General features: G+C 48.8%; 1 protein-coding gene across 24 annotated transcripts in view; it reads left to right on the top strand.

The window, feature by feature from the left end:
- Positions 1-21,665, top strand: part of KATNIP (katanin interacting protein) — a 202,606-nt gene that overhangs the window by 139,139 nt on the left and 41,802 nt on the right. For 19 of the 24 annotated variants that reach the window (XR_011524429.1, XM_070566501.1, XM_070566508.1 and 16 more), the window contains one exon: positions 10,527-10,664. The exons of the other annotated variants lie outside the window; for them this stretch is intronic. Coding sequence is in view for 18 of the 19 variants with exons in the window: in XM_070566501.1 (XP_070422602.1) it covers positions 10,527-10,664 (138 nt within the window). In the remaining variant the exon portion in view is untranslated. The remainder of the gene's footprint in view (positions 1-10,526; positions 10,665-21,665) is intronic. 24 annotated transcript variants of the gene reach the window in all.

Below are 21,665 nucleotides of genomic sequence, written 5' to 3'. Positions count from 1 at the left end.
TGAGTGGAGTCATACAGAGTTAGTCTTTCTCTGTCTGGCTTATTTCACTCAACATAATACCCTCAAGGTCTAGCCATGTTGTTGTGAATGGGACGACTTTGTCCTTTTTTATGGCTGAGTAGTATTCCATTGTATACATATACTACATCTTCTTTATCCAATCATCAGTTGCTGGGCACTTCAGTTGTTTCCATGACTTGGCTATTGTGAATAATGCTGCGATGAACATAGGGGTGCATGGAACTTTTGGAATGGCTGATTTCAGGTTCTTAGGATAGATACCCAGTAGTGGGATGGCTGGGTCATAGGGTATTTCTATTCTTAACTTTTTGAGGAATCTCCATACTGTTTTCCATAGTGGCTGCACCAGTTTGCATTCCCACCAACAGTGTACGAGGGTTCCCTTTTCTCCACAGCCTCTCCAACATTTGTCACTCTTGGTTTTGGATATTTTTGCCATTCTAACAGGTGTAAGGTGATATCTTAGTGTAGTTTTGATTTGCATTTCCCTGATGATCAGTGATGATGAACATCTTTTCATGTGTCTATTGGCCATCCGTATATCTTCTTTGGAGAAATGTCTGTTCATGTCCCCTGCCCATTTTTTGATCGGGTTGTTTGTTTTTTTGTTGTTAAGCAGTGTGAGTTCTTTGTATATTATGGAGATTAACCCTTTGTCGGATAAGTGGCTTGTAAATATTTTTTCCCAATTAGTGGGCTGTTTTTTTGTTTCAATCCTGTTTTCCCTTGCCTTGAAGAAGCTCTTTAGTCTGATGAAGTCCCATTTGTTTATTCTTTCTATTGTTTCCCTCATGTGAGGGGTTATGGTGTCCGAAAAGATTCTTTTGAAGCTGATGTCAAACAGTGTACTGCCGATATTCTCTTCTAGAAGACTTATTGTTTCAGGCCTAATCTTTAGGTCTTTGATCCATTTTGAGTTTATTTTAGTAAATGGTGAAAAAGAATGGTTGATTTTCATTCTTTTACGTGTGGCTGTCCAGTTTTCCCAGCACCATTTGTTGAAGAGACTTTCTTTCCTCCATTGTAGGCTCTCAGCTCCTTTGTCAAAGATTAGCTGTCCATAGATGTGTGGTTTTATTTCTGGGCTTTCAATTCCGTTCCATTGATCTGTGCATCTGTTTTGGTACCAATACCATGCTGTTTTGATTACTGTAGCTTTGTAGTATGTTTTGAAGTCAGGGATTGTGATGCCTCCAGCTTTGTTCTTCTTTCTCAGGATTGCTTTAGCAATTCGGGGTCTTTGGTTGCCCCATATGAATTTTAGGATTCTTTGTTCAATTTCTGTAAAGAATGACATTGGAATTCTGATTGGGATAGCATTGAATCTGTAGATTGCTTTAGGTAGCATGGACATTTTAACTATGTTTATTCTTCCAATCCATGTGCATGGAATGTCTTTCCATCTCCTTATGTCGTCGTCGATTTCTTTCAAGAAGGTCTTGTAATTTTCGTTGTATAGATCTTTCACTTCCTTGGTTAAATTTATCCCAAGGTATTTTATTCTTTTTGTTGCGATCGTGAATGGGATTGAGTTCTTGAGATCTTTTTCTGTTAGTTCATTGTTAGCATATAGAAATGCTACTGATTTATGTATGTTGATTTTATACCCTGCAACTTTGCTGTAGCTGTTGATTGTTTCTAATAGTTTTTCTATGGATTCTTTGGGGTTTTCTATATATAAGATCATGTCGTCTGCAAACAGCGAGAGTTTTACTTCTTCGTTGCCTATTTGGATTCCTTTTATTTCTTTTTCCTGCCGAATAGCTCTGGCCAAAACCTCCAGTAGTATGTTGAATAAGAGTGGTGAAAGTGGGCATCTTTGTCTTGTTCCTGTTCTAAGAGGGATGGGTTTCAGTTTTTGTCTGTTGAGTATGATGTTGGCTGTGGGTTTGTCATATATGGCCTTTATTATGTTGAGGTACTTTCCTTCTATACCCATTTTATTGAGGGTTTTTTATCATAAATGGCTGTTGGATCTTGTCGAATGCTTTCTCTGCATCTATTGAGATGATCATGTGGTTTTTGTTTCTCATTTTGTTAATGTAGTGAATCACGTTGATTGACTTGCGGATGTTGAACCATCCCTGTGTCCCTGGTATAAATCCCACTTGATCATGGTGTATAATCTTTTTCACGTATTGCTGTATTCGGTTTGCCAAACTTTTGTTGAGGATTTTTCATCTAAGTTCATCAGTGATATTGGCCTGTAGTTTTCCTTCTTTGTGTTGTCCTTGTCAGGTTTGGGGATCAGGGTGATGTTGGCTTCATAGAATGTATTAGGGAGTGCTCCATCTTCCTCTATTTTCTGGAATAGTTTGAGAAGGATAGGTATTAAACGTTCTTTGAATGTTTAGCAGAATTCTCCAGAGAAGCCGTCTGGTCCTGGACTCTTATTTTTGGGGAGGTTTTTGATTACTGTTTCTATTTATTTAGTTGTGATTGGTCTATTTAGATTCTCTATTTCTTCCTGATTCAGTTTGGGGAGGTTGTATGAGTCTAGGAATTTATCCATTTCTTCTAGATTGTTCAATTTGTTGGCATATAGTTTTTCATAGTATTCTCTTATGATCCTTTGTATTTCTTCGGTATCTGCTGTGATTTCTCCTCTCTCGTTTCTAATTTTATTTATTTGAGACTTCTCTCTGTTTTTTTTTTTTAGTGAGTCTGGCTAAGGGTTTGTCGATTTTGTTAATTTTTTCGAAGAACCAACTCTTTGTTTCATTGATCCTTTCTACTCTCTTTTTTGTTTCAATGTCAATTATTTCTGCTCTAATTTTTATTATTTCCCTCCTTCTACTGACTTTGGGCTTTGTTTGTTCTCCTTTTTCTAATTCCGTTAGGTGTTGCTTGAGGTTGTTTATGTAAGATTTTTCTTGCTTATTGAGGTGAGCCTGTATTGCAATGAATTTCCCTCTTAGGACTGCCTTTGCTGCGTCTCAAATAATTTGGTATGGTGTGTTTTCATTTTCATTTGTCTCCAGATAATATTTGATTTCTTCTTTAATTTCTTCAATAATCCATTGTTTGTTCAGTAGCATGTTGTTTAATCTCCACATTTTTGGCCCTTTCCCAGCTTTATTCTTGTAGTTGATTTCTAGTTTCATAGCATTATGATCAGAAAAGATGCTTGATATTATTTCAACCCTCTTAAACTTATTGATGCTTGCTTTGTTTCCTAAGAGATGGTCTATCCTTGAGAATGTTCCATGTGCGCTTGAGAAGAGTGTGTAACCTGCTGTTTTTGGATGAAGTGTCCTATATATATCTATTAGGTCCATCTGATCTAATTTTTCATTTAATTCTATAATTTCCTTGTTGATTTTCTGTCTGGATGATCTGTCCATTGGTGTTAATGGGGTGTTGAGGTCCTCTACTATTATTGTATTGTTGTTGATGTCTCCTTTTAGTTTTGTTAATAGTTTCTTTACGAATTTTGGTGCTCCTGTGTTAGGTGCGTATATATTTATAAGTTTATGTCATCTTGATGGAACGTCCCTTTTATCATTATATACTGCCCCTCTTTGTCTTTCTTTATCTGTTTTGCTTTGGATGCTACTTTGTCTGATATGAGTATGGCAACACCTGCTTTCTTTTGTTCATTGTTAGCTTGGAGTATTGTCTTCCATCCCTTCACTTTGAGTCTGTGTTTGTCTTTGGGGCTGAGGTGTGTTTCCTGGAGGCAGCATATTGTTGGATCTTGTTCTTTGATCCATCCTGCCACTCTGTGCCTTTTGATGGGAGAGTTCAATCCATTCACGTCTAGAGTGATTATGGAAACGTGGGGTCCTACTATTGCCATTTTATCACTTGTTTTCCAGTTCTTTTGCATTTTGTCCTGATGGAGAGCTGTTACTTTGTGTTATTGTCCTTCTGCTTATCTCCTTTGTTCTGGATTTTGTAACCTCTGTCCTTTTTTTGATTTTTTAGGAATGAGGTTCTTCCTGAGCATTTCTTGAAGAGGAGGTTTTGTGGCAATGAACTCCCTTAACTTTTGTTTATCTGGGAAAGATTTTATTTCTCCATTGTATTTGAAGGATATTTTCGCTGGGTAGAGTATTCTTGGCTGCAGGTTTTTGTCCTTCAGAGTTTTGAATATTTCATTCCAATCTCTTCTAGCCTATAAGGTCTCTCTTGAGAAATCTGCTGATAGCCTTATGGGGTTTCCTTTGTAAGTTATTTTCTTCTGCCTGGCTGTCTTTAGTATTTCCTCTTTGTCATTGACTTTTGCTAGTTTCACTACTATATGCCTTGGGGTTGGTCTTCTTGCGTTAATAAAGTTTGGTGATCTATTGGCTCCTGTCACATGAAGTTCCATCTCTCTTCCCAAGTTTGGAAAGTTCTCAGCTATTATTTCTTTGAACAGGCCTTCTGCCCGCTTCTCCTTCTCTTCTTCCTCTGGGATACCTATAATCCTTATGTTGCATCTCCTAATTGAGTCGGATAATTCTCGGAGACTTTCTTCGTTTCTTTTTAGTCTTAGTTCTCTCTCCTCCTCTGTCTGCAGCATTTCTATATTCCTAACCTCCAAATTGCTAATTCTGTCCTCCGTATTATCAACCCTACTGTTCAGAGAGTCCAGATTTTTCTTACTCCTCCATTGTGTTCTGCATCTGCAGTATTTCTAATTGGTTCTTCTTTATAGTGTCAAGCTCTTTTGTGACATAGCTCCTGAACTCATTGAGTTGTCTATCTGAATTCTCTTTTAACTTGTTGAGTTTTTTAATAATGGCAGTTTTGAAATCATCGTCATTTAGGTTAAAGATTTCATTGTCTTTGGGATTTGTTTTCTGGGTGCTTATCATTTTCCTTCTGTTCTGGAGATTTAATATATTTTTTCATATGGCTTGATGGCGTGGATTTGTGCATCCGCATAGAGATAGAGTTTAGTCTCTGCTTCCACTTGTTGTGACTGGTGTGTGTGATGGGGCAGCTGTTTAGACTGCACCAACTAGGAACCCTGTCAGCTGGGTTACTGACTGGACCTGGACCCCTCCTTGTAGTCACAGTGGTCCTATAGGGTCCCTCGTCGGTTGTGGGGGCAATCACAAGGGGGCCTCAGGCTGCTGGTGCCTACTGTTGCAGCCCACTTAGATGCGCTCCCTCCTTGTGGTCTGCAGCAGTGTTGTGGGCTTTCTCAGCAGCCAGGAGCAGGATCATCTATAATCGCCGCTTTGTCCCTAACACAGCCCACAAGATCACACTTGTCCACTATAGGTCCCAGCAGAGCTACGGGTATCTTCTGCAGTCTGTCATTAGCTCACCTAGCTGTACTACTTTTGCCCCAGGGCCTTCCCGCCTTCCGATTGCCAGTTGGGACCTCTCCATGAGTGCTGTGCAGAGGCTTTCGCTGAGGCTGCTATTGGAACCTGGAGTTCCCCCCTGGGCTACGTAGCCGTTTCACCGGAGCTCCACTCTGTCCCACTCCACTCTCACGGGATCTCTGGGAGTCCCTTGCCTCATCTGGGACACGGCCAGAGTCCGTGGGCCTGGCGGTGGCTTGTAAGCTGCTGCCTTGTGGGGAATTCTGCTCTAGGGAGCTTCCTGGTGTTCCGAATGCTGGGCAGGCCCTCCCTGCTGGGGGGGTGCGAGACCCCGGAGCATCCCCCTGGGCCACAGAGCCGGGTGTTGGAGCTCCACCCAGTCCCCAAGCACGTCCACAGGAAGTCCGGGCACCCCCTGCACCAACCCGTGCACTGGAAACTGTGGGCCCAGCAGCAGCTGGCAGTCTGGTGCAGTGCTGGGGAATCCACCCACTGGGAGCTTCCCTTTGTTCTGGATTCTGGGCAGGGCCTCCCACCTAATGGTGAGCAGAGGCCTTCCCTGCCGGGGGGGTGCAGGACCCCGGAGCCTTCCCCTGAGCCACAGAGCTGGGCACTGGAGCTCCAACCATGTCCCCAAATACGTCTACGGGAAGTCCAGGCGCCCCCTGCACGGACCCGTGCGCTGAAGACCGTGGGCCCAGCAGCAGCTTGCAGTCTGGTGCCATGCCGGGGAATCCACCCACCAGGAGCTTCCCTTTGTTCTGGATTCTGGGCAGGGCCTCCCAGCTAATGGCGAGTGGAGGCTTTCCCTGCTAGTGGGGGGAGTGGTGCAGGACCCCGGAGCCCCCCCCCCAGGCCGCAGAGCCGGGCTCTGGAGCTCCAACCCTGTCCCCAAGCACGTCCACGGGAAGTCCGGGCGCCCCCTGCACCGAGCCGGGTGCCGGAGACTGGGCCCAGCAGCAGCTTGCGATCTGGTGCCGTGCCGGGGAATCCGCCCACCAGGAGCTTCCCTTTGTTCTGGATTCTGCGCGGGGCCTCCCTGCTAATGGTGAGCGGAGGCCTTCCCTGCCGGTGGGTGCGGGACCCTGGGGATTCCCCCTGGGCTTAGCTGTAATGGCGGGGGGCTTGGGTAGGGCTGTTGTCACCTGTTTCCACCGTCACTCTGCTGGTGAGTGCACACTCCTGCCCTTGGTGTGTGGCAATGCTATGGGGGAGTCCACTGGAAGAGAGCCTCCTGCAGGAACTAGGCTGTCCGGGGGTCGGGGGTCAGAGAGTTTTCATCTATTTCCACCTCCCCCCGGGGGAAAGTCCATCCGCCTTCCGATGTATAGTAGCACGAGACTCTTAGGCGTCTTGAGATGCTATCTGGATATCCTTTGTTAATCAGTGAATGTCCAGTTAGTTGTAGATTCGACGGGGGAGAGACAAAGAAGACCACTCACTCCACCATCTTGGTCTCTAAAAAAAATTTTTTAAAGTACAGAGAGGTGCCGTGTGCCCTTGCCCAGCTTCCCCCAATGGTAACATCCTATGTAACCGTAGTACGCTATCAAAACCAGGAAATGGACATTAGTATAATGTGCAGACCTTTGTACACTCATTTGTGTGTGTGTATATAAATTCTGTGCAATTTTATCACGTGTGTAGATTTGAGTAACCACCACGAAATCAAGACATAGAACAATTTTATCACTGCAAAGGAGTTCCTCGTGCAACCCTTTATAGTCACACCTCTCCACTGGTCCCTGAGATTGGCAACCACTGATCTGTTCTCTATACTTTTTGTCATTTCAAGAATGCTATATAAGTGGAATCATACTGTTTGTAACCTTTTTGAGATTGACTTTTTCACTCAGTATAATGCCTTTGACATCCATCTAAAATGTGTATGTCAATAGTTTTTTCCTTTTTAATGTGATAATTTATTAAATTGGGGCTACTTCTGAGGTCAGTCCAGCATCTCGCTGAGGGTGAGGGGATCAGTGTTAAGTTAATGCTGGAAGAGAAAAGCACCTTTGCCAGGAGGTAGAAAGTTCCCTCCTGAGAGAGGCCCTCCCTGACCGTCCATTCTAAAATTGTCCTTCCATTGGCCATTAATAATTCTCTTTTATTTTCTTCATTGAATTTATCTCTGCTTGATTTTTTTCCTTGGTGATTTTGTTTGCTTGCCTTCCCTCCTAGCACAGAGCTGGGACCTGGTGGGCCAGGCTCCGCTGCCCACCCCTGCATCTAGCTTGATGCCTGACCCATGGGAGGGGCTCACTATTTGTTGGGCAGGTGGGTAGGAGATACTGTTGCTGCCTCCCCCAGCCCCTTACCCTTCCCCACCTTGGTGCATGCTAGCTGCTCTTCCCACTGCCAGCACCAATATTTGGTATTTCTCCGATGCAGGATTTTTTTTCTGGCCTCCAGGGCCCACTTTGCCTCCCTTGTGGCAGGCCCTAATTGGTGGGGAACTCAGCCCCCAGGAGCAGCCCTGGGGGTTCATGCTGCTGGGAACTGGGTAAGAATACCCTAACTCCCTTGCCCCTTGTGTGGAGTCACTCTGAGGCGCGTTCTACACTAGCTCGTAAACCCCCTGCTGGCATTTTGCTCTAGATACCCAGAGGAGTGTCAAGCTTGGTAAAACACGCTTTAGAATGCCTTCCCCCACCCCGCCGCACTTCCCCACATTTCCTTCCCTGTGTAGATAAACTCCTTACGCTGGAGTCCTTGCCTGGGGGTCTGCTTCTGGGGGAATCCAAACTAAGACAGAATGAATTAATGAATTGAAAACCTAAGTTTAAATTCTCACTCTACCACTGGGCAACCCACATCCCTTGCTAAGCTCTGGTCTTCCTTGGGTGACATGGGTGTTACAGCAGTCCTCAGCTCCCAGAGCTTTGTGAGAACCAAGTGCAGCACGGAGGTGTTCTGATTCTTGCTCTGCCATCTTTATTACCACCTGCACTGGGCAGGCGCAGCAGACGCTCTGCCCACTGGCCTGGCACCTGGGGGTTTGCCCAGCATGTCTTGGGTCAGCCCTGGGCGGCTTCCCCTCAGCCTTTCTCTCGGAGACTCTGTCTGTGTGAAGGAAACATCAGAGGCCCAGTTGCTAATGAGGCCCTGAGTTCTCTGCAGGTTACTCTGCTTTGACTTTGAACACCACGATTCCTGCTTAGCCCTCCTGTTATCCCTCCTGCTGACAGAAATGTAATGGGAAATCAATTGCAGCCTCCTCACCCGCATCCGAGGCTCAGCCTTCGGTCTCTTCCTGTGTCAAGCAGCCACAGTGACCTATTTTAGGCCCCAACTTGGGGAAGGAATGAGACTCCCCCGCTGGATTTTGAGATGTGGGATCTTGACCCCTGGCAGCTGACCAGAGCACTAAAAGTTCTTGCAGAGCTTGAGAAACTTGCCAGAATAAGTCAGAACCCCTTGAACTCATCTCTCCCCCTTAACAAAAGCCACCTCCTCCCTCTTGAAAGGCACCATTGTCACTGGAACAAGCCACCGTTGTCCTCCCCTGCAGCTGGAGCCTGGGCCTCGCATCTCCTGGGGGCTGGCAAAACCCCAGAGTCAACCAGTCTCCTCCTTCCCTGGCTGTGTCCAGTTGCAGGCACGGTCCTGGTGACCGGAGTCTGTTGAGACATCCTCAAATACAGAGCGATGCTCCTCTTAGATAAAAGGGACAGCTTCAGCCAGTGTCAGGTGCAGTGGTTGCTAACTGGCAGATGGAACTTGCTGCAACTGTTCAGCCCCTAAGCAGGGACCTTAAACTCAAATGCCTGCAGGGGACAGGCAAAGGCATAACAGGGAAATGAAGTGGGTATAAAACGGTAGGGAGTGGTAGGGACTGGGGCACTGGAGAGCACCGGCCCTGGCCACAGCAGTGGCACACTCAGCTCCAGCCAACAGCTGCCAGGGACCCTGTGTCGCCATGTCTTCCAAGTCTATAGACAAGCCAGAAATCTAGCTCTGGAGGGGGAGGGGGAGTCTCCCCATCTTTAAGTGTTGGCAACAAATTTGCTTTTTTTTTTTTTTTTTAACAATGCTTCTTAAGCCGAACGAAATAGCTCTGCAGGCCAGATCAGTTTACAGTCTCTCCCCAAAAGTTTCAATGAGAGGACAGATGTTAGGAGGTAAATTTCGTCTATCCTATCATTAAGTCGTTCAACAAAGGTTCTTTGGCATTTACCATGTTCCTAGGAGCTGTGCTGAATTCTGAGGGTTCTGGAATGAATTAGACACAGCCACTTCCCTTACACAGCTACAGCTGAGTGGGGGGTGACATGCACATGAAAACAGGTAACTGTGGGACACTGAGTAAATGCTAACCTAAGGCATTGCAGGGAACCGTGGGCGCCTGGAGGAGAGAGTGACTGTGTCAAGGGAAGGGGTCACAGTGGGGGCGACAGCACTTTTGGACTGGATTTCCCAGGGTGAGAAGGGCAGGAAGAGTCCTGCATGCAGAGGCCCAGCTCATGTAAAGGCCCGGAGGCCCAGCCAGCATGGAGATGTTTGGGAGCACCTGGAGCTTTGTCCAGATGGAGAGTAGAAGAGGTAACCGAAGCGACGAGAGGAGGCTACTGGAGCTGAGAACAGTCCCTGATCTGGGTTCCTCCGTTGGCATCCAAAGCGCTCACAGCATGCAATTTTGCTGGTGCAAATGAAAACGACAGTGAGGCTTCGCTCGCTGCTCTTCTGCCCCTCTGGCCTTGAGAGCGGCCTTGGCAGCCTCGCCAGCGGGCGGAAGCCCACGTGGGGTCCTGAGGCTTGGAGACCCTGAAAGGGAGCAGGATAAACCCCAAGGCTCCATGCCATGCCCCCATCCCAACAAGCGCCTGAGCCACTTTCTTTCTTTCTTTCTATTTTTAAATTTTTAAAATTCTACGGGGTTTTACAAAAGAAAATCAAAGCGTCTGTTTGCCAGGTTAATCAAATAGAGCAAGTGGTGGCTCTTGTCCCGTCCTTCCCTCTAGTCTCTCTCCCACCCCAGGGCTCTCCTCAAAGCCGATTAAGTAGATCAAAATAAAACCCGCTGCATTTTAAAGCAGTCTGGATGGCAGAGCAGAGGGGCCCCACTGGCCGCTTTGTGTCAGGGCCAGGGTCAGTGCCTGCCACAAAGTGCAGCCCCAGCGGGGAGGTCTCCGACCCCAGCCTGAGCGTGTTGAGAAGGCAGCCTGGCTTCCTGCCCTCAGCCCTGTCCTGGTGTTCCTGGTCACTACCTGTGCTAATACCGTCCCTCTCTTGCTGGCCTTTCAGAGCAAGAAAGACCCCTCCTTGTGGACGTGCCCCTTCCACCCACCACTCCAGCTCTTCTTTGTTATCCGCAACACGAGACAGCTGCATGACTTTGGTCTAGCCAAGATCAAGGTTTGGAATTACTGGACGGCTGACGGTGTAAGTAACAGGCTCTGATTCCTCACCGGGCATTTGGTTGGTGGAAGCACTTAGCGCTATCCGATAGCCTGATTCCTGAAGTTGCAAAAAGGGTACAGGGAGGCCCTGCTGCCCTTCCTCCTGGTATAGTACGTGCCTGCTGGGGGGATTTCACACTGCATTGTCAGAGCTACCAGGAGCAGAGCCTCCGCTGGAAAGGTTGGGAAGTGAAATCAGGCCACTCTTTGGGGGAACTGGAAAAATATGAACTGAGATTCAATTTTAACAGATAAGGAAATAGACACACAGAGAGGTTATGTAATGAGCCCAAGTCACACAGCCAGTAAGCATCAGAGTGAGAATTTGAACCCCTGCAGTCGGACTCCAGGCCCGTTCACTTACCCAGCACTTCTCAAACTTTAATCCTCACTGACATACCTGGGATCTTGCTGAAATGAAGATTCTAATACAGGAGGTCTAGGGCAGGGCCCAAGGTTCTGCCTATCTAACCAGCTGCCACATGTGCCAGTGGTCCTGGTGTGTGGAGCCCACTTTGAACAGCCCGGCTCCTGACCTGTGCTCTGGTCTGCCCCTCTGGTTTCAGAAACCGTCACCTCCTTTCTGCCCTCACACTGCTTCCTACACCCAGGGCTGCATCCTTTCTACCTTCTCTGGACTACTTTTCATGTGTTCATTTGCATTTATTCCCTCATTCACCACTTCTTATTGAGCACACACTAGGTGCCGTCAGGCTTCATGATCAGTTCTGAGGGTGCTGCTGTAAGAGACACAGTTCATATCCTGGAGGTACCCCCGTCTAAGAGCTGGCAGGCAAGTAAACATAGAAATATAATGCGGTATGATGGAGGCCTTGATAAAGGTGAGCCCAGAGTGCCGAGCGTTTCAAACAGAAGCCCCGGGGACTCAGCAGGGAGCTCAGTGGATAAGGAAGGACAGGACCTCCTCAACCCATCTTGTTTCCCTTCTTATGAAAGACATGGAGGCGAGAATTGTTCTATTTCCTTTCGAATCTGCTCTAAGGGAAGAGGTAGTACAAGTGAGAGGATAGATGAGGACTGATCCTCAGCCTCAGGATTATTAGAGAGACACTAGGGCCTGGTGAGGACTGTGGCAGAATGGCAAGCGCATTCCCCATGTAAAGGGAAGGCCACTTTTCTGCTTCAACTAATGGTTGCTGTGTAGGAATGCTCGCCGGTGTTGCTAGATCTTCTGAATGTGCCTAGGGAGCTGGGAGTCTGGATTTTGCTGTGTGCCTTTCTGGTTTGTACGTGTTGATGGCTAATATACATTCTTTTGAAACCACCATACAGTTCAAACTGAACTCATCTTTGGGCTGGAGCCAGCCTTCCCCAGACTGCAACCCCAGGAGCATGGAGGAGGGAGCCTGCATCAGGCCAGGAGAGGTCAGGGAGGGTACTTGAAAGAGCATACACCTGAGCTGTAGTGGAAAGAGACAGTAGCACTGAGCCAAGGCAGAAAAGGAGGAAGGGTGTCCCAGGTGGAGGGAACTGCATGTGCAAAGGCACAGAGGTGTGGAAGAGCACAGCCTCTTAATGCTCTCCCTGACCCTAGGCCCAGGCTTCCAGTCTGTCTCCAACAGCCACTAGGGGATCTGGTCATGATCCTCTGCTGCTTCAGACTCTCAGAGGCTCCTCTTGATGCAGAGAATCCAGGTCAAAGCCCTGAGCGGGACATCAGAGCCCCTCCGTCCCTGCACCCCAGGCCCTGCCTCTCTCCCGCCAGCACCTGCCCCTTGCTCACGCCACCCTCCAGTGTGCCAGCTGCTTTTGGCTCTCTGCTCCCCTCCATGGCCCCTCCCATCTCGCTCAAGTCAAAATGTCGGCCTCAGCCTCAAACTCCTGGAAAACCCAGACATCACTTTCTCCAGGAAGCAAGCCCTGACCCCCCTGACCCTTGTGCTGCTTCTGGACCTCTGAGTATGTTCCATCACCCCTGTACCAGGAATGACACCTGCCTCCCCAACAGCACTGGGGGCATCTTGGGAGCAGGGCCTGGGCCATCTCCACCACTGCCCTAGACGCAGAAAGACATGGTTGTCAAATGAATGAATGAGTTCATTCCGCAAGAACCCAGAAGCAGTTGTCTCATTGCTATCCAGCCGAGAGACTGAGAATAAGAGAGGTTAGGGTGCTTACAGGTCACGTGGCAGGTTAAAGGCAGACGGAGATCTGCTGGGAGAGTCTGTGCTCGCTCTCCTCGTACTCCCTTCCTGTGCTTCCTCCTGCTCCTGCTCCTGCCCAGCCGCCTAAGAAACATCTGGCAGTTCCAGGGTCTGGAGGCTCATGTGGCAGACACAGGCCTGGCACGCTCTGCTCATGCACAATGCTGCCTCAGAGAAGTAGCAGAAACTTTCTCTGATTTCTGTTTTTTGAGGTTTTTTAAACAAATACCTAAAGTTTAAATTTGAGAAAAAGTCCAAACCACTGGAATAAGTGAGGAAGTTTCTGTGGGCATGTCAGCCTCCCCTTCCCCATTGCCGGCCCTGGCCCCCGTGTGCTCAGGTTGGTCCTCTGGGCCCGGAATGCATACTCCCAGCGTGCAGGGCCACATCCTCCCATTGCCGAGTCTGCTGGGCACTTCCTGGCAGCTGGTCATCAGCATCTTCTGGAATGAGTAATGAAACAGTGCTGGCTGGCCGAGCCTGTGCCCTGTAGCTCGGCCCTGTCACTGAATACATCTCAAGCCAGGAAAAGCGGATTTTGTGTGCTGGATTACGAAGAAGATAAGCTTCATCCCTTTTGGCCGAGGCCTGCCTTTCTTCTTTAACCTGCACCCAGCCTTGCCTGTGTGCTGAGAATAAAAGGAGCAGGACGTGAGGGTGTCGTGGCGGGTGCTGTGGGAGCTGCTGGCTGCGGGGATGAGAGGCTCGAGGTGTTTCTGCACAGACGGAGGGCGGAGGACTGCGGTCCCTGACGGGAGCACGCTTATGTAACACACACCCATCTGTTGCCAGAATTTACCGGGGGCAGAAACCACACGCAAATGCAGCTGCAGGTTGGTGTGATTTAAGAGTCTTCAGGGAATCCTATTACTGTGTGTTTTAGAGGAGATAAAAGGAGAGTTTATAGGAAATATAGCTCGGCCTGGTAGACATGGCTTGTTTTCACAGTGTTTTGTGTATGGGAATCTGAGGAAGAAAAGTTAAACGTGGGAGCTAATCCAACCACAGCTTATTTAGAACAGAAGAAAAGAAGGTGCTAGAAAGAGGGGAGTCTCTTTTATTGGAAAATATGCTGCCTGTTAAATCCTCAGGCTAACTCTCAGGGCTCCTTCCCCTGCGTTAGGTGACGCGGCGAGTGTGAGCCGGCCCAGAGGCGAGGGTCGGCTGGGAGGACACCGAGGCTGGAATCTCTCCACGCAGGCACACGAAGGTGGCACGCAAGGGTCTGTCCCTGTCACAGCCACCATTTACCCAGTGCTGCGTGTATCAGGGTGGTGTGAGGCACCCAGGAAATATGACCGAACAAATGAATCATCTCAGTTAACCCCCCGGCAGGCCTGCAAGGTGGGTGGTATCAGTCCCCACCTTGTAGATGAAGAAGCTGGGGCTTAGAATAGGGAGAGCCTATGGGGCAGAGAGACTGTGTCTCGTTTGCCAACTCTGCTTGGAAGTGGCTGCCTGGAGTGCTGTCTTAGAAGGATCTGGAACCTTCCTTCTCGTTCATCAAGGAAAGGGTGTGTGACTGATCAGTGGTGTCTGCCTTGGGCACAGGAGGAGGACGTGATAATATGTTTGTCACATTTTTCGATGTTCCCCAGATTAAATGACTCGCCCAGCTAGCAAGCTGTAAGGGATAGAGCTGGGTAAGGAATGTGAGGTCTGTTGGTTTTTCTCAGCACTACTTCCCCTGCAGAGCAACATCTCTGGAGAGGAAGGAACCAATAGTCTCCCTTTTATAGTGTGTAATAACCCATTCAGAAAGCAGACTTCCAGCAGCTGCCCAGGTCCCTCTGTGTAAGATGCATATTAGTTATCTGCTACACAGTACCGCCCTTCAGTCTTGCCCACAGCATCACCAGGCAGATGCCACCCCAGCCTGATCACAACAACGAGTGAGGCAGGAGGGCATCCAGGGGTATATTTTATACACGGAAATGGTGCTCATGAAGTAGTTTTTGAATGAATGAATGTTAGATTTCCCCCGTGGTATATTTCTCTGACATGCCGTGGTGGCCTTGGCCAGCGCTGCCCAGTAGAACTTTCTGTGATGATATGAATGTGCTTTATCTGCCCAGTCCAGGAGAGTGGCCACTAGCCACAGGTGGCTAGCACAGCTGAGAAACTCCACTTTATTTTATTTATTTTTAATTGAGATATAATTGCCATATAACATTGTATTAGTTTTAGGCTTAAAACATAATGGTTTGATATATATATATGCTGTGAAATGATCACCGCAATGAGTTTAGTAAACATCCATCATCACACAGTTGCAAATTTTTTTTCTTAGGATGAGAATTCTTAAGATTTACTCTCTTAGCAACTTTCAAATATGCGGTACAGTGTTGCCAACTTTGGTCACCAAGCTGTACATCACATCCATAGGGCTTATTTATCTTATAACTGGAGGTTTGTACTTTTTGACCCACTTCCCACCTCTGGCAACCACCAGTCTGTGCTCTGTATCCATGAACTGGAGTTTTTAGATTCCGCGTGTAGGTGAGATCATACAGTGTTTGTCTTTCACTGTCTGACTTATCTCACTTAGCGTAATGCCCTCAAGGTGCATCTGCATTGTCACAAATGGCAGGATTTCCTTCCTTTCATGGCTGAATGACACTCCATTGTAAATCTACCGTATCTTCTTTACCCAGTCCTCAGCCGATGGGCCCTTAGGTCGCCTCCATGTCTTGGGTGTCGTGAAGAGTGCTGCAGTGGACATGGGGGTGCCGAGATCTTTTCAAGATAGTGGTTTCATTTCCTTCCGATAAATGCCCAGAAGTGGGATGGCTGGATCATATGGTAGTTCTGTTTTAATTTTTTGAGGAACCTCCATACCGTTTTCCCTGGTGGCTGCGCCAGTTCACGTTCCCACCAACAGTGCACAAGGGCTCCCTTTCCTCCCATCCTCGCCAACACTGATTGTTTCTTGTGAGAAACTGCATTTTAAATTTTATTTCACTTTAATTTTAACCTAAGTAGCCACATGGGGCTGGTGCCTAGGTACTGGACCACACAGGTCTTGGTGCTCAGGGTCCTGTGGTGAACAAATAGACAAGGCTCTGTCCACACAGCCCTGTCCCTTCTCATGGGGAAGGGACAGTAAACCAGGCCACAGAGGAGTCACGTAATTTCAGGTAATGCCAAGTGTCCTGAAGATGACAGAATAGGGTAATGGGGGAAGGAGGCAGGGCTGCTTTGAGCAAGGTGGTCAGAGGCCTTCCCTGACATGAATCCTGAGAAGGAGCAGCCCCAGGGCTATCTGTGGGAAGAGCATTCCCAGCAGGGGGCACAGGAAAAGCAAAGGCACGGGGGCAGGAACATGCTCAGTGCTTCCAGGCAGTAGTTCAGGCAGTGGCTGGGCCTGGGGAACAAAGGAGAGTGTAAGGGGAGCTCCCAGAGACAGGCGGGAACCAGGGCACGTAGGCCTCGTGGGTTTGGATCTTACTCTGAGAGACTGAATGGGGGTAGTCAAAGCTAGCCCACCTGGCTCCTTCTCTTCCTAGCTATGTGACCTTGGGCATGTTACTCCACATCTCTGTGCCTCAGTTTCCTCATCTGTAAAATGGGGTAATTATTCTTCTGGCCGTTGTGAACTCTATATAAAGCTGTTAGTGTCATTGTGTTACTAAACTGGGTTCATTTTTGCCTGTTGCCCAGAAAGCCAAACACCGAGACAACGGGATTGCACAGAGAGAGGGTTTAATCACAGAGCAGCCAAGGGAGGACACAAGAAAACGAGTCTCAAATCCACTTCCTCAAAAATAGGGGCTCAGGGATGTTTGTGGGGTAGGGAGCAAGGTGGTCTGAAATGTGGGGATCGATGGCTGGAGGTGAGGAGAGGTGAGGTAATTGACAGTCTGCGCAAGTGTAGTCAGTCTCCATGCCTCTTCAGAGGACGCATGTTCACAAAATGACAGCGTGAGCATGATCTGAGTTTTTAGCCTCTTGACGTCAAAAGGTTGCTTATCAGACATCTGTGCTGGCCCAGTTGATGGGTTGGTGGTCTCAACCGGCCTGAACTGGACAAGGGGTCCTAATTCCTGAAAAACAGTTCGCACACCCATTACCATGGTGACCCAGGCTCCAGGGAGGTGTTATCTGTAGGAGCCTAGTGGGAGTCAGACAGCACATTGCCTAAGCAGCATCGTTAACAATGGACAGGGGAACAACTAAAAGCAATAATCAGTAATTGCAAAAAAGAAAAAAACTTTAGTTACTAGCTACCTAATCGTCAATGGCTAACTGTTTACCGTTTCAGTTGTTGGAGGGTTTTGAGCAGAGGACGATATAATCTGATTGAGGAACTTAAAAGATCATTTTGGCTGCTGTTTGGAGAATGGATCAGAGGAAAGGGGGACCCCGAGAGGAGGCTCCTAGCATAGCCAAGGGTGACAGTGGATGAGGGTCATGATGCTTGTGGGGTGCACCACAGGTAGGTCAGTTCATCCCAGGACATTATTTGCATTTTCAGCAAGGCCACTTTTGCTTGCTGAAAAGCAAATTTTGGGGGAAAGTTTTAGACAAATGCAAAAGTGAAGAGATTAGTTCAATAACGACCCATGTATCCCTCACCAGCTTCAACAATTATTAACACTTTGCCGTTCTCCTTTCATCTTTCCCCGGAATATATGAAAATAAATTGTAGCTATCATACCATTTTACTCATAAACTCTTCAGTGTTCCTCTCTAACAGATAAAGAGTTTGGTTTTATGTAACCCCAATGCCGCTATCATACCTGACAATAATTATTATGCTCTAATACTCAGTCCACATTCAAATACCCCTAATTGTCTCAAAATTGTTTTTTTATAGTTGGTTGTTTGGGTCGGGATACAAACCAAGACCAAACATGGCAGTGGTTTGAAGTCAAAGGTGTAAGCTTCATTTGGCCAGCTGGTCCACGTGGTCTGACAGCTCTGCCGCGTGGCAGGGTCTGGGCCGCCCTCGGGCCTGAGAGGCATGATGGCATCTTAGCAGGGCGGCTGGTGGGAACGAGACTGACCCAGGTGCATGAGAGGTCTTGACCTCAGGCTGGTCTAGGCCATTGTCAGTCGCCAGAGGGTGCTCTCTGTTGGGTGGGCTGCCACAGCTGAGCTCTGTGGGTAGAGCCCACACTCGGGAAGACAGGCCTGGGAGCCTCGAGGGTCCCAAGAGGCTCAGGTTTGAAGCAGGCGTCTGGCCAGAAGGAGAGGTGAGCAGAGATTTCAGCCTTCGGAGAGAGGACCCAACTAGGTGTTCAGGCCCCAACCAGAAGGTTGAGATTCAGAGCCAGGTTCTACTCCAAGCAGGAGCAGAGCACAGATGCAGAACCAGGATGGAAACTGAGGCCCGTGTCCTGTGCTGTGCAGACCAGGGGACAAGGTACAGCTGGGGCTGGGCAGATGTCTGAGCAGGGACGGCTGCTCACCCATGTGCAGGTGCCAACCTAGGGCAGCAAGGTAAATCCCAGACCCCCTAGGAGCTGGGGCTTCTCCTCTTCTGCTTCCTACCCACCTTGGCCAGGACTGATTCAGTAGCTGAGTCTATGGATTGAAGTTCTGAGTTCCAGGGCTAGTGTATCATCCGGGCTTCTCTTGGTAGGTAAGGACAGAAAACCCGGTTAAAACTGACTTAAGCATGAAAGGGAGTTCTTTGGCTTGTGTAACTGGAGAGTAGGGGGTAGCTAGCTTCAGGCATGACAGGATCCAGGAGTTCACATGATGTCATCAGGAATCTGCTTCCCTCCATCACATATCTCTGCTTATGTCTGTGTTGGCTTCGTCCTCAGGTTCCGAGTAGTGCTCCTTGGTGATGTCAGACTCACTTTATTTCAGCAGTCCTTGCAGAAGCAGACTGTCCTCATGAAAGCCCCAGGTCTAGGACCCACAGGCCAGGCTTGGGTTACAACCTGGGGTAGGGCCTACATTATGCCCATGAAATGAAGTTAATGGAAGGGTGGATTCCTAATGGAAAATTGAGGTCCTATTTCCAAAAGAGGGGAAAATCACCAGGGAAAGTAGAAAACGATACTCAAACTAGGTCCTTTTTCTTTTTCTCTAAGAACACAGAAGTCACATGCTGTTGAATTTATTCATCAGCTCCCAAATCTCAGTCTTCCCCAATGCTTAACTTCTGAATCAAGCTTCAGTCCTGGCTGCCAGATACTCTTCTTTGGCGTTTCCACCTGGCAATGCACTAACCCTCCAACTCGGCATAACCAAACCCAGACCCATCTGCCTCACCCACTCCAGACCTCCACTTCCTTTTTTTTTTTTTTTGGTGTAGAAGATTGGCACTGAGCCAATCTTCCTCTATTTTGTGTATAGGACGCCACCACAGCATGGCTTGATGAGCAGAATGTAGGTCTGCACCTGGGATTCAAACCCATGAACCCTGAGTCACTGAAATGAACCCCGTGAACCCAACCACTACTCCACCAGGCCAGCACCTCCACTTCGTTTTGCTGTTCACAGCAGCACCTGACTCCCACCTTTGAATCCTCTCTCCTCCCTTTGCCCCTCACTGCCAGTCATCTCTAAATCTACCATTTCTATGGCCAAAACCTGTCTCCTTCCAAACCCAGCTCCTCCTTCCGCTTCTGCTTGCCACTCCGTGTAGGACTCATCCCTTCCAGTGCCAGCCTCCTCCTATCTCCCCACTCCACTCACTCATCCGCTCAGTCCCTCCACCTCATCTGCAGAAGCTTATCCATCGCCCCACACTCAGCCGTTGTGCTGGGCAGGGAATCAGACACACCGTCTGCCCCTGCGAGCTCACGCCCTGGCAGGAGGGCCCGGGGGATCAACAGCAAACCACAGTTCAGTGGGGCCAGTGCGGTGGTGGGGGATGAGCCAAGAGCCTCGAGGCTGCAGAACAGCTCGGGGGAGTGGCCACAGTCCACTGCCGTCACATGCTTCCTGGGGCATCCTGGGAAGAAGTCCATGACACAGAGGCTGTGCCTGTCTGTGACCGAAGGCAGCTCACAGACAGATTTCAACTGGCTCCCAGGTTTTCAAAATCCTTTGAATTAATTGCCAACATTTAAAAATTGAGAGGTTTTAAATATGGATTTTGGGAGATTTGAAAATAGGGATTTTTGACTTTTATTGAGAAAGTGGAAGATCTGGCAACACCAGGCCACATCCACTCCTGGGAGATTTGGTGGAGCCCGATCACAGTGCCACTGTCCCCACCACTCCCACTCGTCTCCCCAACACAGTGGCACATTGTCCTTATGCCACATCACCTCTCGCATTTGCTCTGCTCACCTTGACCCTGCATGCATGTGCGTTGGTGACCTCCTCCACTCCTGGACCCAAAACTGGCTCTCTGGCTCTTCCATCCATATGCAACTTTTCTCTCTCTCTGCTGCTCATGAATCTCTTCTCTCCTCTGTGCCTTTGCTCCTGCCATTCCCAGCACTTGGAATGCCCAGCTCGTCTTGTTAAACCCTGCTGTTTGAAATGTCGAGGTTCTGCTTAGGTCTCTCTTCACGCACACGTCTCCTGCACACCCCTAGCCTGCCCCAGGCCCCTTCTGGTGGCCTCCAGCTTCACTCTTCTGGGCACCAAGTCACATGCTTCCCTAGAGTGTTCTGAGCTTTGCTGAGCCTCCGATGTCCCAAACCGGTACCCCTGGCAAACTCCATCCTGCAGATGTGTTGTTTGGCCCTCAGAGTGTTGTGCGGCTTGGGAAACACCTGACCACATGTGAAAGTTTGCTTTTGATGAGATGGCAGCATTCCCTATGCGGTGTCTGCCAGCTGGAGCTGAGTGGCCCCTGCCCTCTGGACTTGCGGGCATATGTCCTCCAGCTCTCCACAGTCCCTACACCCCACACGGCTGTGATGCCACAAGCATTTGAGCTGGTGACCCCTTAATATATGGGCTTTTGTGAGCTCCTCAAGGAAAGGAGCCTTGCTTTCTTCCTTTGCGTCCCACACAGGCCAGGACCCTGCAAGGCCCCACGTAGTATGTGTTGGATTGCAGAAAATTGCAAGAATCGCGTGCTGGGACCTTAGCCCAGATCTAGGGGAGTCTTGACCTAAGTCAGCGAGAGTAATTCTAGGCCCCACCCTAGAGTGGATGGCGTTCCTCCTGTGCCTGCTGCCAGCCTCTGCCAGGAGCAGGCGTTCGCTGCACTGGCCGTAAGGGAACAGGGAGTCTCCAAGCCATTCTAGTCCTGTGCAGCCAGCCTTGGCAGGTACATCCGTCCAGGCAGTGGCTTGGGTACAAGACAATGATGGTAGCTCCTGGTTCTTGAGCACGTATTATGTGCCAGGCAGTATTCAAAGGACTTTACATGTACCAGCTTGTTTATGCCACACAGCAGTCCTGTGAGATGGGTACTGCAACGATCAGCTCCATCCTACAGATGGGGAAACTGAGGCCCAGAAAAGCAGAGCACCTTTCAGGTGGTCACATGACTCCCAGTCAGTCTGGTGCCCACCCCCTGGTCCTGGCCTTCAGTGGAGAAAACTGTGGTCACTGCAGGTCTGAGTCCTGCCTGGAGCTGCCATTGCTCGAACTTCGGCCCTGGCCCTGTCATGCGGGATGGCCTAAACTTTCAAGAGGGGCCAGAAATGCACATTGTCATGTGAAAGCTCCCAATTCTTAGATATTATCAGCTAGTTCTGAAAATTGTAAGTGTTCTGTGGGCCAAACCAGCACAGATTCAGCTGTAGGGCCGCCAGCTAGTGACCCAGTCTGTCGGGTCCCATCCATGTCTGTCGTCCTGAGTCTGAGGTGATGGGGGGGTGTAAGTGATTGGCTCACAGCCCAGCATGTAGCAGGTTAAATGTAGCTTTTTAAATGTTACGATGTCCCACCATCTTCTT

This window comes from Equus przewalskii, chromosome 12 (assembly GCF_037783145.1).
Source record: "Equus przewalskii isolate Varuska chromosome 12, EquPr2, whole genome shotgun sequence".
Classification (NCBI taxonomy): Eukaryota; Metazoa; Chordata; class Mammalia; order Perissodactyla; family Equidae; genus Equus; species Equus przewalskii.
This window is presented reverse-complemented; position numbering and strand designations above follow the sequence as displayed.